General features: G+C 43.8%; 2 protein-coding genes across 2 annotated transcripts in view; one reads left to right on the top strand and one right to left on the bottom strand.

The window, feature by feature from the left end:
* The window catches only part of man1a1 (mannosidase, alpha, class 1A, member 1), a 177,805-nt gene that overhangs the window by 46,069 nt on the left and 114,974 nt on the right, over positions 1-16,762 (top strand).
* Positions 1,034-2,905, bottom strand: LOC146501967 (uncharacterized). The gene has a single exon (XM_085133289.1). The coding sequence runs from the start codon at positions 2,821-2,823 to the stop codon at positions 1,537-1,539; it is 1,287 nt and encodes a 428-aa protein (XP_084989415.1). The 5' UTR covers positions 2,824-2,905; the 3' UTR covers positions 1,034-1,536.

A 16,762-nucleotide genomic window follows, 5' to 3' on the forward strand; every position in this document is an offset into this window, starting at 1 on the left:
TCTGGGCCTAAACTCCGCTGCAGGTCCATATATCAAACGATCACTATGGCATTACTGAGAGTTGAAAAACTGTCTAAAGTCTTTCATCTTTAATAAAATGATCAGCGTTCTGCTCTACCAGGTGTAACAGTTGAGTTTAACATCCAGGCATCTATGAAAACGGAATTTATGACATTTAACAGAGTTAGAAGTTAGCAGGAATTTAGCTCGCTAGCTTCCATCTAAATACAATATAGCATGTCCTGACTGCGGGGTTTTAGAAACAAATTAAAACGTACAGCTCTGCTATCACTTCCAACATAAATGAAGACAGAAAACTAAACAGCAGTGACATTTGTAGGGTTACTGAAGTTTGGCTAGCTGGTATATAATGATGTGCTACGTGACCGCTAGCGATACAGCTATGTTAGCATAATATAAACATGCTAACTTTTTTTCCACTCGATAAAAGTTAACGTGAGTGTTCTCGGTGGTCAGGAACAAATGTAATCGCATGGTAGGATGCTGTAAAAGGACCAAACTTCAGCCAGGAGAACAACTGAGATAATCCATCCACAATATGAGGTTAGTCATTCATATACTGCTGCATGGGCTGGGTTGTAGTTACATCCTAAGGTTTTAAAAACCGAGCTTAAATAAATGATTAGCGGTAATAAAAGCCGAGGGAGGTCAACAGTGATCACTGACTGTTTTAGGAGCTTTTTGAGATTAAATAGAAGAAAATACAAAACATTAAACATGTTAACAACACAAAAGCCATATTAAACACAGACTACTTTAGGCCCGTCACCACTTAACGACCGGATACTGCTACTGGTGATAACACATTTAAAAATAGGGATATGATAATATTGCAAACAATCCAGTGGCAACACAGTTATAGTTACATCCTCACTACTCAGTTCATCACAGCTCTCTTCTCTTGATTGATAGCACTTTTAAAAAAAAATTCTTCATTGCAAGCTTTCAATAAAAATGGTCATTATCTATACTGTATATTCTTTTAGCCATGATAGTCATACAATGAAAATCGGAACTGTAACAGCTTTACTAATGTTAATGTTATTAAATGGAAGTGAAGCATACATCATTTCTGCAGGTGTTTGTGTGAGCTCTGTCTGTATGCGCCACGATAACTTAAGGTTATGTATATAACCTCGGTTCTCTGAGTAGCATGAGTGAGTGTCTCACTATGGGAACGCCTCCTGCGTGACCTCATCAGAAGCTCAAATACCATTACGCCAGCCCTTACAGGCTGGCTAGGTGACGCCCATGTCAGGGGGGCCAGTGCCTCCCTATATAATAGGCTGACATAGCGTCAGATGTCATTCAAAACAAGCCCACCTCTTCCTCGCTTCCATAGCAAGGAGGGCGGTCTGGTGAGACACTCACTCATGCTACTCAGAGAACCGGGGTTATATACATAACCTTAAGTTCTCTTTCATAGCATTCGTTTCGTGTCTCACTATGGGAGAAATACTGACTCCCGGATTGCCAGACATGCCTGTTAAGAAGACAACTGTCCCCAACAGCATTTCACAGGGGAGAGGCCCCCACCTGGGAAGAACCTGCACTGAGGACTGAATGTGCTAGGTTAGGCGCTGTCACATCTAACCTGTAAAACCTAGCAAATGTATGAGGTGAGGTCCAGCATGCAGCTGCACACACCTCCTGAATAGAAACTCCCCTAAAGAGAGCCCATGAGGTTGCCAGACCTCTAGTGGAATGCGCACGTAAGCCAGCAGGGGGCTGAAGGCCCCTGCTAGTATAGGCCAGGGCAATTGCTCCTACTATCCAATGGGAGAGGCGCTGTTTAGACACAGGCTTTCCCATATGTGGTTTAGCCCAGGACACGAACAGCTGGTCACTTTGTCTGACACTCTGGGTTCGGTCCATGTAAATGCGCAGAGCACGGACTGGACACAAGGTATGCAGCCGCTGTTGCTCCTCTGAGGAGAAAGGCGGTGGGCAAAAGGCCGGCAGTTCTATAGGGGAACATGTGCCGACAACCTTCGGGACAAAGGCAGGGTTGAGCCACATACTGACCCTCGTATTATCCGAGGAGAACTGAATGCATGACTGATGCACTGAGAGAGCGTGGATCTCTCCCACACGTTTAGCAGAAGCTAAAGCAATTAATAGAGCCGTCTTCAAGGACAGAAATTTTAACTCAACCTGTTCCAGGGGTTCAAATGGGCAACAGGAGAGCGCAGCCAATACTGTGGGAAGGTCCCACGATGGAGCCAACAGCCTAGACGTAGGCAATTTACGCCGTGCACCCTTTATGAAACGGCATATTAAGGGATGCTGGCCAACAGTCTTTCCCTCAAAACCAATATGGCAGGCTGAAATTGCTGCCAAATACACCTTGATGGTGGAGAAGGCTTTACCCTTATCAATCAGGGCCTGAAGAAATGACAGAATCACAGCCACAGAGCACTGAAAAGGGATGGCCTGTGATTCTAAGCACCAGCTTTCAAACACATGCCACTTGTGCTCATATAGCGTCCTAGTAGACGATGCTCTAGAACACTGAATAGTGTCGATAACACTATGAGGGAGCCCCACCGTGTTCAGGTTAAACCACTCACGGGCCAAGCCCATAGAGCTAGCCTCTCTGGGTGGGGGTGGAATATTTCCCCCTGTGCCTGAGACAGGAGGTCTCTGCGTAGTGGTAACGGCCAAAGTGGGCCGCACAGCTGCTGAAAAATCTCCGCCAGCCAGTGCTTCCCTGGCCAGTGCGGGGCTATCAGAATCATATAGTGACTTCTCTCCCTCACTCTGGCCAGAGTTGGAGAAATGAGGGCCACTGGGGAAAAGCATAGAGGAGGGTTCTCGGCCACTCGTGAGCTAGAGCATCCACCCCGAGTGGAGCTCTCTGATCGTGCAGCGAGTAAAACAGGGGACACTGCTTCACCACCTCTGGGTGAAGCTTCCAGTCCCCATACAGCGGGTTGCCCCTGGAGAGAAGATCTGCTCCAAAATTCAAGATCCCCGGCACGTGAGTTGCTCTCAGTGACAGCAGGTGGACACTGCTCCAGACTATCAGTCTGCGTGCCAGTGTGTGCAACTTGGGGGACCCCAGACCCCCCTGTCTGTTGATGTAGGCCACAACGGTGGAATTGTCCGACCTCACTAAAACATGATGACCTCTCAGCCAAGGGAGAAAGTGTTTTAGCGACAGGTGAACCGCCAGCAGTTCCGGGGACAGAAAAGCCCTCGCCCTCACCTGAAGGGAGTCTAGGCTGAGCCCTATGAAAGTAATGCATTGAGTTGGCGTCAATGTGCTCTTTTCCACGTTTATCTGGAAACCCAAACTCTCCAGATGGTGTATGAGAGCATTTGTGTGACAAGTCGCTCCCTGGCGGGTTGGGGCTGCCACCAGCCAATCGTCGATGTATGTGGCCACCCGAATGCCCTTTTTCGTGAGCGGGGCCACTGCTGCCTCGGTGCATTTCACAAACACCCTTGGGCTCAGTGAGAGACCAAAAGGCAGGACTACAAACTCGTATGCTATCCCCTGGAAAGCAAATCTCAGATACTTTCGGTGTGGGGGATATATGGGGATGTGGAAATAAGCATCCCTCAGGTCGATTGATGTGAACCAGTCGCCCGCTCGTACAAACCGTAGCAGCGAGGCGTGTGTCAACATCCTGAACTTGTATGTCCTCAAATGCCGGTTCAGGGCACGGAGATCCAGAATGGCTCTCATCCCCCTCCCTCCTTTCTTTGGCACAAGGAAATACCTTGAATAAAATCCGCTGTGCATTTCCTCGGGAGGGACAACTCATATAGCTCCTTTGTCTCTCAAGGTGGAAATTTCCTCCAGAAGAAAACTGGCTGACTCGCCCAGAGCACAAGAGTAAACGATTTCTTTGAAATGTGGTGGAGCGACACTGAATTGCAGCCTGTAGCCCTTTTCCAATGTCCTCAGCACCCATGCTGACTGAGTGCAGGTGGCCCAGCTCTTCATGTGGAGAGACAGAGCGCTCACTGGCCACTCCACCGAATATGGCGTTTTGGCGCCCCCTTGTGGTCGCAGCGCGAAACATACGCCATTTCGGTGTCCCGTCACCTCTGACACAGGCAAGCGAGGTGACGGGCTCATCTGCATCATCACAGCCGTGGAAACGCGAGTCTCCACGGGTTGCGTTATGGCAGACGGTGCTCTGTTTTTCAGCATGTTTGAGTTTTTCATGCGTTTTGCAACGCTCGACAGCGCCCTCGGCAAACTGCCTGGATGCGCGTGTCGGGGCTTTTTTAATACAGAATGCATGAGAGAAGTGCCTGTGAAACAACACTGCGAATTTCGGCTCTCTTTCCCTCTGGCGGGTCCGGTGACAGGAACGCCGGCCCGAGTTAAGCACTCTGTGTGTTGAACTCGCTCTGGAACGGAGCTGGGAGGCGGCAGGGCGGCCCATGAAAGGGGGAAACTGGGTTCGCTCCCGCCTAGAAGAGAGGCTGTCAGGCCGGCCGCTTCTTCCTCCTCCTCACGATCGCGGCAGCAGGGGGAGGAGGAGGGGCCGCTTGAGGTCTGGCCTGGGGAGACTGCTTCCGAGACCATGGATTCTTAGGGGCCCCGGCAGCCTGGGGGGCTGCCTGCGTCTTAGGCACTTTGGGAATCCTGAAAGCGGGGACCGGGCGAGACGCTGCCTGCGCGAATGACTGGCGTGGTGCTGCTGGGGTGGCGTACTGGGCCCTCCTCGGCAGGCAGAGTTTCAGAGCCTCATCATCTCTCTTTTTCTCCTCACATCTCTTCTGCATGGATGTAACTGCCGCACCGAAGAGACCGTGAGGGACGACAGGGGTGTCGAGGAGTTCCTCTTTTTCCTTGGTCGTCAGGTTGGTGAGCCCGAGCCAGCGTGCTCGCTCCTGAAGAACCATGAGGCCCATGGCTCTCCCAGTAGCCTGTATGGCTACCTTGTGGAGGCGGAGGACGTGGTCAGTTATAACGCAGATTTCTTCCCACACTGTGGTATCTGGGTTAGCTGTCATGCTCTCTTCTAGCTCAGCTTGGTAAGCCATTAGCACAGAAGAGGCGTTGTGGGCTCTTACTGACAGAGCCGCTGCCTTGTAGCACTTGTCTGTAAGGCTAGACTGGAAGCGGTCTGTTTTGGAGGGGAGAGATGGAGCCGATGAGGACAGAGACGTCTTCGGGTGAAGATGGCTCGCCACCAACGGCTTCACTTGTGGCAACTGGCGGAGGCCGATAGACTCCATCCCCTCACAATCCAGCAGAGAGCTCCCCACGATGGGGTGTTTCTCGCTGTAAGGTTTTGCTTTCCACGTCACCGCTATCTCATCGAGTAGCTCAGGGAAAACAGGCAACACATGCTTCCCCGTCTTTTTCGCCTTCGGCAATTTCTTACCGTCAAAACGAGACTTTACAACCTCTGTTTGTATGGCGGGCCACGGGATGTTGAGCCTAGCGGCTGCGCGCTTGCACATGTCCTGCATGTCGAGATCCAGGGCAGACGGCGGTGTCGGTTTTTCAACCTCGCCGGTAGTCGAGGGCTTTGCAGCCCAGCTGATGCTAGCCAAGGAGGTGAAATCTTCCTCCTCGCCGTCGTCAGACAGCAGGAGCTCCGAGTCAGCAGACTCATCTCCGTCCTTGTTAGCATATCCTCCCCAGGTGACTCCAGCATTGGGGAAAAACACACGATCTCCGTGTGCCTCCAGCGATGGGAAAGCGGTCGCGATGGGCTGAGGGTCTGCCTCTGCCCAGCTCGGCCCTGGCGTTGCGGCCAAATCATCGGGCATCTCAGCCATGGTTAGCTAGAGGGTTGCGCACGTTAGCGAGACTGACACCGAGTGCGGAGAATATTGCTATTCCTCGCTAACGTGGGGTGAAAAGTGTTGCTACTTTTCTACAGTAATTGCTACCTAATGTGTAAAAACCTCTAGCGTCAAAGGGTATTGCTACCTGATGGTGAAGCTAGGGGTACAGGCTTCTGCGAGAAGCGAGAAGAGGTTTTTGAATGACATCTGACGCTATGTCAGCCTATTATATAGGGAGGCACTGGCCCCCCCTGACATGGGCGTCACCTAGCCAGCCTGTAAGGGCTGGCGTAATGGTATTTGAGCTTCTGATGAGGTCACGCAGGAGGCATTCCCATAGTGAGACACGAAACGAATGCTATGAAAGAGAACTTTAATTAATTGCGACCGATTGAATAAACGGGAGCGTGTGTGTTTTTAATTTAAGATCTTTCTCTCTTTTGTCCTAATAACCCCAGGGTGTTTGTTTGGAGCCCTTTAGCTGTGCATACAGTGGGGCAAAAAAGTATTTAGTCAGCCACCGATTGTGCAAGTTCCCCCACTTAAAATGATGACAGAGGTCAGTAATTTGCACCAGAGGTACACTTCAACTGTGAGAGACAGAATGTGAAAAAACAATCCATGAATTCACATGGTAGGATTTGTAAAGAATTTATTCGTAAATCAGGGTGGAAAATAAGTATTTGGTCACCTCAAACAAGGAAAATCCCTGGCTCTCACAGACCTGTAACGTCTTCTGTAAGAAGCTTTTCTGTCCCCCACTTGTTACCTGTATGAATGGCACCTGTTTGACCTCATCATCTGTATAAAAGACACCTGTCCACAGCCTCAACCAGTCAGACTCCAAACTCCGCCATGGCCAAGACCAAAGAGCTTTCGAAGGACACCAGGAAAAGAATTGTAGACCTGCACCAGACTGGGAAGAGTGAATCTACAATAGGCAAGCAGCTTGGTGTGAAAAAATCAACTGTGGGAGCAATCATCAGAAAATGGAAGACATACAAGACCACTGATAATCTCCCTCGATCTGGGGCTCCACGCAAGATCTCATCCCGTGGGGTCAAAATGATCATGAGAACGGTGAGCAAAGATCCCAGAACCACACAGGGGGGACCTGGTGAATGACCTGCAGAGAGCTGGGACCAAAGTAACAAAGGTCACCATCAGTAACACACTACAACGGCAGGGAATCAAATCCCGCAGTGCCAGACGTGTTCCGCTGCTGAAGCCAGTGCATGTCCAGGCCCGTCTGAAGTTTGCCAGAGAGCACATGGATGATACAGCAGAGGATTGGGAGAATGTCATGTGGTCAGATGAAACCAAAGTAGAACTTTTTGGTATAAACTCAACTCGTCGTGTTTGGAGGAAGAAGAATACTGAGTTGCATCCCAAGAACACCATACCTACTGTGAAGCATGGGGGTGGAAACATCATGCTATGGGGCTGTTTTTCTGCCAAGGGGACAGGACGACTGATCCGTGTTAAGGACAGAATGAATGGGGCCAAGTATCGTGAGATTTTGAGCCAAAACCTCCTTCCATCAGTGAGAACTTTGAAGATGAAACGAGGCTGGGTCTTCCAGCATGACAATGATCCAAAACACACCGCCCGGGCAACAAAGGAGTGGCTCCGTAAGAAGCATTTGAAAGTCCTGGAGTGGCCTAGCCAGTCTCCAGACCTCAACCCCATAGAAAATCTGTGGCGGGAGTTGAAAGTCCGTGTTGCTCGGCGACAGCCCCAAAACATCACTGCTCTTGAGAAGATCTGCATGGAGGAATGGGCCAAAATACCAGCTACTGTGTGTGCAAACCTGGTAAAGACCTATAGTAAACGTTTGACCTCTGTTATTGCCAACAAAGGTTATGTTACAAAGTATTGAGTTGTATTTTTGTTATTGACCAAATACTTATTTTCCACCCTGATTTACGAATAAATTCTTTACAAATCCTACCATGTGAATTCATGGATTTTTTTTTTCACATTCTGTCTCTCACAGTTGAAGTGTACCTCTGGTGCAAATTACTGACCTCTGTCATCATTTTAAGTGGGGGAACTTGCACAATCGGTGGCTGACTAAATACTTTTTTGCCCCACTGTATGTAGGTGGTGTATGACGGTTTAGTGTGGGTCTGTATTGTGAGCTTTTGATAAGATGACAGCCCCGTGTGACAGAGGTAGCTGGGCTTCTTCTGCTGATAAGGTTGACGCCACGATACTCTCTAGCTTTGATCTGGTTTGAAGTTTTCCTGCACTCTTGCATTTTTTTTCTTTAAAAGTTGCCCTCTAATGTCACGGTGCAGTGAAGGCTTTTCATTTTTAATTCCCTCGATAATTTCAAGTAAACTCCCTGTAATTAAGAAAAGAATGAATGTTAAATGGGTCTGTCAGCTGAGTGGAAGGAAAGTGAATAATTGAAGTGTTGTTTAAACTGATATAAATTAATTATTTTTTCACTCAGAAGCAGCTGTAAAAGCTGTAAATACAACAGTAACGCGTAGATTTAACATCTAGTGGGTGTTTGTCAGTTTGCCCTCTTCGTTCTTAGGGTGGTGTAAAGCTTTAACAATCAACCTGTATCCCCTCCCGTCAGATCTATCTGTTTTGGGGCAATATTTCCAGTTGTTGGTATATAAAGCGGACTATGTTATGTGGATCCGGTACATAGGTAGGACACGGCAAAGCTATTGCATGCATTTAGTACTCCTTTTCCTCTGTTCTTTTTATATTTTGAGGTTATTTTCCCTTAATATTGGCTTTAAAAATCAAAGCTAGGAGCAAAAGATGCTAATATACTCTGCTGAGCTGAGACTAACCAGAGAGATTACATAAGGAGAAGACATGGCGCTCAAAGATTCCTGACCTGGAATCTATGGGAGGATTCTGCAGCGGAGATGGAGGGAGAAGTCTAACTTCATGTGAAGGTGGATTTAAAAAAAAAACTTTTTAAAACCTTATTTTGGGGGACACTCAGCAAACTTTTGAAGAAGTTTTCATCGACGGATTCTATACATGCAGTTTTCAAACCCTGACGACAATTGAAATAAATTTAACTTAACCTAGAATAAGTGCCTTAGGTAGTTTAATGGCTGCTGGGTTGCCTCTGGAAGGTCAGCCGGTTTCATAATATATCGAGAAATTATTCCACTGTTAAAAATGTGAGACAGTGAGAGGGGTTTTAAATTGTAATTGTAATTTCCTATTTGTTTTAAATAAAATAAGTTGTACTTCCTCAGGAATGATATTTTGGCCAACGAGTGCTATTTCTGAATGAGATAAAAACCTGGTACAGTCGTGAATATTACTGCACCACTTGTCCACAACTGTTTTGTTCTGTTGCATTACAGTTACAGGAGCTGTGGTTAGTTCGCTTTTTTCCTGCACACAGTTTTATGCAGAGTATAAAAAATTAAGAAAGTGAGGTTTTCTTGCTCCTTCTAAGCAGAACTTCAGAAATTTTTCTGTTCTTTTCTGTTCTATTAGCAAAAAAGACAACCAGAGATTGGCTCTTATTTCAATATTTGGCTGGAAATATAAATCGTAGCATATCAAATGTAGACTCGGCCCCGTAAGACAGTGTTTTTAATTTTAGAATATGCCACTTTGAGTTTTTGCCTTAAAAAACCCCTCAAAGTCTTTTTCAGTACACAGTCAGGAAGATTCCAAGCTAATTTTTAATGATTGCCTTCTTATGTTTAATGAGGAAATTCAATCAGCTTTGTGTAAATTTCATCTACAGTTTCATTACTGAAATTTATCAAACGAAAACGTAGGGCTAGGGAGGAAGCTGCTGTGTGAATATTAATTGTCAGATCACCTCTTAGAGTTGGTCTTTCTATGTGTTTCTCTCTTTCTCTATCCGTCCCTGTGTCTGTGTGATAGAAAAGTAAATAGGTTTTAGTTGGTTGCTCCAGTAGACCCACTTCCATCAGTAAATAAGACAGCTCGGCCCCAGGGCCTTGTCACTGCCTTTTCCAGCTCCTATAGAACATGATGTAGGACGATGATATTAGCCTGACCTGAAATATTATGCAATGAAGCCACACACCTAAGGTTGCTTCCATGATATATACGCTTACTTGGATTGCTGAGTCAAACTAGCCAGGAGAGGTGTCAATTAGAACTAGAAAGTGCATTTTCTGAAGAAACTGCAGTGTGAATGCTTGGATCTGAATTTATGCACTAAAATGAATTAATTGCTGAATTTAAGTTAAAAATTTTGAAAGAGATGAAAAATACAGAAATTTTCACCTGAAAACAAAAGTTCTGAACTGCTAAAAGCTGACATTCACACAGAAGAAGTTGGAAAATATCTGAAAATGTTTTAATTGTAAATTAGAAAAACCTAAGTAATGAGAAAAGGAAATTTAGAGTCAGAAAACATCTGAATGAATATTAAAAGTTCATATTCTTTGAATCATTGAATTACTAAAATGTGATCCCTCCACCCTCCACTGTGGACACAGCAGCAGTTGAAAGACAAGTGTTTAAGATGAATCTTGGCACAGTGAGACAGAGCTCGTTAGGCAGGCAGGTGTGAGCCTGGTTGCTATAGTGACTGCACCCAATGGCTCCCTACACACGCACACAGACATGCGCCTCACTTTTGATGCTTAAAATGAACAGAAAAGTCAGCCCGAAACAAATCCTTCCCAAATGAAAAGTACAAGTCGTATTGACAAAATTCTTTCACTGTAAGCGGCAGCAATGCCTAGTCTACTGAAATTCTCAGTTTTTATGCCTGTGAAGTTTATTATATTGACGTGGTGACAGTGTAAAGACAGCCTGTACTTCTGATTTTCAAACGAGCTTTCTGAGTCATTTTAACATTAGAGTCTATGGAAGAGTTGGAGGGAGGAGGCTGTGCATTGGTGACAATTATGAAAGAACCATAACACCTATTACAATAATAAACACATTAGATGAAAGAGGACAGCGATGGCTACGTTTTGAGGGTAAAATGATGGCGGTAGAGCAAATGCTGTGGACACAGCAGTAGTTTTAAAAAAAAGATTTTAAGATTAATTCCCCCCTCCTCTCACTCTAGCAGTTGAGCTGTCTCACTCTAGCGCCAACATTCCGTCCCATACACACCCATTATAAACTCTGAAACGGCTGAAAAAAGGGATGAAACTTAAACTGGAACTGAAGAAAAAGTATAATAGATATTGAAAAGATAAATACAAGTTGAATAGTTGAATGTCTTGTCTTCGTTTTAAAGTTTGAATGGTGGCTCTATGTCAACATATGTGGAAGTAGATACAGTTTAGAGAGGAGTAAGTTGAATGAGAATTTGAAGATTCTCCCATTGAAATACATGGGAAATTTTTGTTGAAAAAAGTTGAATAAAATTAAAAATATAAATGTTAAAAATGAGAAAAATACAAGCAGTCATGTCCAAAAGAAGAGGAATCTAACGGTGTTTGTATGGTTTTTCTAAGTTGAATGGTTTTGAAGGAGTAGGAGTACAAAAAACGTACGGAATATATAATAAAATAGAAAAATAAAGATTAGAAGAACAATACTGTGAATGCTTTTCAAGCATTCACACTAATGATGACAATGTCCTCTCAAAATCAACAATAAGAGCACAAGAAGTATTACGAGACCTACTCCGTGTTTTCCTCGAGACAGGATTTAAAGGATTATAAATTACTCATGGTTATTCTTTGCCTAATACCACTTAATGTTAATTTACTTTAGAGTGTTGCGTAAGCGTGACAACTGTCAGAGGGATAAAAATGAAACTTCCAGCTGCCCGTTTTATTTTGGTGGTGTTTGACTTTCTGGCTCAGAAATTGTCACAGCGGGTTTGAAACTAACGGTGGTTTAAACCTTTCCGATTGTCCCATTTATAATAAATGTTAGGACTGCAACTTTAAATGATTGTAATATTGTTCTGCCTCCAAAATCTTTATTAGCCATCCATAATATTGTGTATGGTGCTTTCAAAGCACAATATAGATCATTGTTCAGGAGTTAAAAAAAAAAAACAACAACAATAAATTGACATTCTGATCCTTTTTTGTGAGTTGGGCTCATGTGGGTCTAAATATGTTTTTTTGAACAGTGTGATGGCTTGGATAACGCACATTTTATTTCTGTCAAGCTGTTCAGTGGAAGAAGCCTCCAGATGGGTTGGTTCTACTTTGGGGAAAGTTGGATGCGTCTCCTCTGTGGTCACTCCCTGAAGCAACAAAACTCCTTGGTCTCAGATGCCAGCTGTGCTGTCAGCTGTTTCCACTGTATCAAATGTGTTTGGCTGGATTTTGCGGCACTTTTGGGATGTATTGCAGTGCTTTTGTTTGTCCGCGTAAAAATCGTAGTGTACAAAATCTCAAGAGCTTGAAAAAAGAAGGCAACTGGACTTCTTTTCTCTTGTGTAGTTGTTTTGGATGATTAACCTCAGTTATGTAATACCACAGAAAAACAGTCCACAGAGTTTTGTGAAGACGTGTCAACTCTCATCCAACCGAAAAGACCAGGCCTCTCGGTCTTCTGGGGACCTTTGATAACACTGCGATGGCTTCTGCAGTCTTTTATGCAGTGGTCTGCTGGGAGGTGGCAGCACAGAGAAGGGCAGGAAAGAACTTGTAGACTGAAGAGGGCCAGCTCTGTCCTGGCCTGTCCCCTAGACTAGACCGCAGAGGAGGAAGGGGGAATGAAGTTTAGCCAACCTAATGTCCATTATGGACAACACCTCTCATCCCTGCATGAGACTGTGGGGAGGCCCTGAGCACCTCCTTCAGCAGCAGATTGTTATAGCCATGGTGTAGGACAGAGCAATCAGACATAGGATAAACACCTGCTAAAAATATGTGTATATATTATAATTCCCACTGCACTTTATGCACTATAAAGAATGTCAGTAACAAGGTTTTAGTGCATTTTTGTGTACATAGTACAATTTACACATTGTAAAAATTACTTTTGTATTGTATTTTATTGATTTGGACTTTTAGGAGTTTTTATTTATTGATTTTGTATTGTTGTTTTTTTTTATATTATCTCATTCACTGGGTCTTTCTGACCCTTCCACTGCTGTAAAAAGTCTATTTCCTCAGTGTGGGAGTCTATATCAATACCTATCTATCTATAGCAGAAGGTGAAAAGCCTTAAGAGTGTTAACCAAGATAAAATCATAGCCAAAGAGCACTGTAGAGTTGTCTGCACAGATCTAAACTAACTCATTCAAACACCTGAAAAAGACAGCACAAACTGGAGTGTAATTAAAGAGCGAAGGCCAGGAAAAACAATGCAACAATTGCTAACGTGAAGTGGCCAACATCGGCTCGGACGTCCATGAGAACGAGCCTGTACAGCACATTAGCACACCCATTCAGCTCACAAAGACGCACTGGAATCACCGGTGCAGTCGCATTCCATTTAGCCAGCTTTTGCCAAAAGCTGTGTTATCTCTTCATGCAGTTACTTTTCCAAAGTGGTAATACCTGAACTGTGTGCAAAGGACAACAGAGGAGACGTAGAGGAATCTCACTGCTGTCAGCCACTTTGCTGCAAGTTTTATTCACATAGATTTCTAAAGATTAATTAGCATAATGTATGAATGTAGCATATTACGGCAGCCTTTTTGGTACAGTTTGCTTATAAATGTACTTTATTTTTCAACTAGGACTTGAATATTGCTGAATTTGAGTGAATATGGAGGGCTGGTTTTGTTTTCATGCAAACATTTGGACAGATTTGAATATGTGAAAGGTTTCTTCTTGCATGGCGGTGCATTAAAAACATCAATGAACATTCATGATCTCAATATTTAACAAAGTAACCATGATTATCATTTTTGACGTAATCAAGTATTATTATTATACTTGCACCGCATAATATTTGCAATATGCAGCAAATTTTCCTCCGTTCTTTCAGCAGCTGTATACAAAATGTTTGTAAGAATTACATGATGCATGGAGGTGCTCGGGATAAACTGGGAATAAGCTGAATTCTTTCCCAGGCTGGGAAATTTACCAGTTGCCACATATCCTCCTAAAATATTGGCAGACTACTGTGTTTATATTCTAAGCCCTCTACTTTGGCAGACTACCAACAGTGATTTGGATATTATTTATCAACCAACATTACTAAATCTTTCTTAACCCGAACACTTTAACAAGAAAGAGCCAGAAATAATGAGGAGGATCAGGGCCACTTCTGAGCTTGTATTAGCATATAATTAAATAGCCCTGCCCATGTCTTTCCATTTGTGTAATACAGTTGCTCTCTCCACACAAAGCGTCTTTTAATTTAGATAGTGTTAAAGGGAAACCAATATTTAAGACATTTTTGAAAAGGTCAAGATGTTGATGAAGTGACTTGAAATGTGTGGTAGAAAATGGCCTCTTGAACAGAGGGCAGCGTAGAGGAGCATCGCAGATTGATTTCATATACTGTTGCAAATGAACTGCTTCAGTTTTGGTTTGAAATTAAAAATGACTTTCAGTAAAAGTCTATTATTATTAGAGATGGACCGATCCGATATTAGGTATCGGTATCGGTCCGATACTGACCCAAATTCCTGGATCGGATATCGGCGAGAAATAAAAAATGTAATCTGATCCATTAAATATCAAAAAAGCACCTCACAAAACTTGCTACAAGGCGTAACCCGGCTCATAACCGTAGCACTTGCAGCAGTGTGCATCACGTGATAGAGCGGCTGTGTGCTACCAAACCAGCATTTCATCTCCGAGGAAGTTTTCCCAGAGAGAAGTAAAGCAAGTGTGTAAGTTCATCTCTGAATGTTTGTAAAGCATTCCCGCGTTAAGATTAACAACCAATATATGGAGCGACTGCCTCTCTCTCTCTCTCTCTCCTGCTCCTACTTCAAACGTGAAACTGATCAATGATCAGCTGATCGGCTTTTCTGTGCGAGTCCGTCTCTCTTGTTTGTTTTTGGCCCACTTTGCATCAGAAAGAGAAAACCAGCGGCTAAACAACAGCAGCACGTTTAAGCTTGATAAGCTGTTGTTAGAATTTATTTAATATTACTTTCTACACCAGGATCCTTTTCTATGCAGCTGACGGCTGGTAACTGTGCAGGGGCGGATCTAGCAAAGTTTAGCCAGGGGGACCGATAGGGCATGAACAGGGAAAAGGGGGCACAAAGACATACTTTTCTTTCTTATTCTCATTTAAAATGTCTAGCTTTTAATAAATAATTATCTGACTCTTACACCCAAAGTTTTAATCTGATGTAAAAAATATATATAAGTCCATTACTGTATATAGTAACTGTTAATTCTAATATACCCTAGTAAGCTATAGTACTTTTTCCTTTGGGAAGGTACCATCTGTGCAGTCTGCAATTCTGTTGAAGAAAGATGTTGAATCTATTTAATTATTCTTGAAAAATAATTTATTTCTGTGCATTTTCCTCCCTGCATCAAATTAAATTTGATTACATCAATTAAGCATCATGAGGTGGGGGGTGTGGGTGGTTCCCTATTTTTTTTTGCTGGGAGTTTGCAACCCTATTAGTTAGGTTGCTTAATATTTCTGCTAAGTACTCTTTAAAATACCAGAATAGGAAGGATGGAGCAGGTTTAAGTTTATTAGATTGGTATTGCTGAACTATGAAATATTTTGGGCGCAGTGTATTTTTTTACATACAGGTATAACAGAATAGCTTTAGTGTTGTTATTTATTTAAACTTGAGTATAAACTTATACAAAATCCAGCAAGATATTAAAAAAAAAAACAGTTTTATTGATTAAAAAACACACTATATCGGATTCATATCGGTATCGGCAGATATCCAAATTTATGATATTGGTATCGGTATCGGACATAAAAAAGTGGTATTGTGCCATCTCTAATTATTATCACATTTAAATGCAGGTTTCCATTAGAATGATTACTGAATTTCACAACATTGACTCTCTAATGTTTTCATCCAGCTTCTAGACTGCAGCAGCGGCTTTTCATCATGGTGCAGCAATTTCAGTCAGAAGCAATATGTCAGCTGCCCACTTTTCAGCACTGATCAATAAATACAAATTGTGCAGCTCACATGTGATCTGCTTAGCTGCGTAGAGGCTGTCTCACAGTGGCATTTTGGATGCCATTTCAATACAACTGTTCAGAGGTGAGTGATTAATTTCATAAATGTGCGCCAACTCATCTGTCTCAATGTAGGTAACAGTAGTGCTGCTCCGTGGCAGGAATTTCAAGTCACCCTCTTCGCCTTCATCCGTCTTCTCCACGTTTTTTTTTTTAATGGTTTTGAAAAAGAACAAAACTGGTGCTTTTGAGCAAATATCTTAAAACATAGCCGAGACCGTTTCAGCTCCTGTCCCTTGAGATGCTGTAGATTCAGCGTGTTTGCTAAAATTAAATACAGCCCGAGGCATTGATGGCATCCCTCTCTCATCCTGTCATTTCCACTCCAACTCTTCCGCTCGTAGCACTCACCTTAGCTGTCTATAACCAGCTTATTGCGTTTGAGAGTCACCGACAAAGAACAGGTACAGGCAGGCACGTCTACGTTTCCAAATCCAGAGGGAGGGTCACACCCTGTCGTAACTTTGGAGTTCGCTAGAAGGCACAGCAAGCGCACTTCTTTTATTCATCAACTTTCACAATAATTCCCACGATGTTTCGTTTTGGAAAAAAGAAATTGATGTTTCTGATTAGCATCACCTATTTTCATGAGTTTACCTCATGTGTGTGTGTGTGTGTGTTATTAATTATATCTGGCTGAAAAAAGGGCGATCGTGGCTCAAAGAGTTGGCAGTTAATCCTGTAACCGGAAGGTTGCCGGTTCGAGACCCGGCTCGGACAGTCTCGGTCATTGTGTCCTTGGCCAAGACACTTTACCTACCGCCTACTGGTGATGGCCAGAGGGGCCGATGGCGCGATATGGCAGCCTCGCTTCTGTCAGTCTGCCCCAGGGCAGCTGTGGCTACAACTGTAGCTTGCCTTCACCGGTGTATGAATGCGAGAGTGAATGAATAGTGGAATTGTACAGCGCTTT

This window comes from Neolamprologus multifasciatus, chromosome 15 (genome assembly GCF_963576455.1).
Source record: "Neolamprologus multifasciatus chromosome 15, fNeoMul1.2, whole genome shotgun sequence".
In the NCBI taxonomy this organism is placed as follows: Eukaryota; Metazoa; Chordata; class Actinopteri; order Cichliformes; family Cichlidae; genus Neolamprologus; species Neolamprologus multifasciatus.

Excerpts from the sequence above, each read along its gene's own strand:
- LOC146501967 (XM_085133289.1), bottom strand. The coding sequence starts at position 2,823 with ATGCTTTTCCCCAGTGGCCCTCATTTCTCCAACTCTGGCCAGAGTGAG.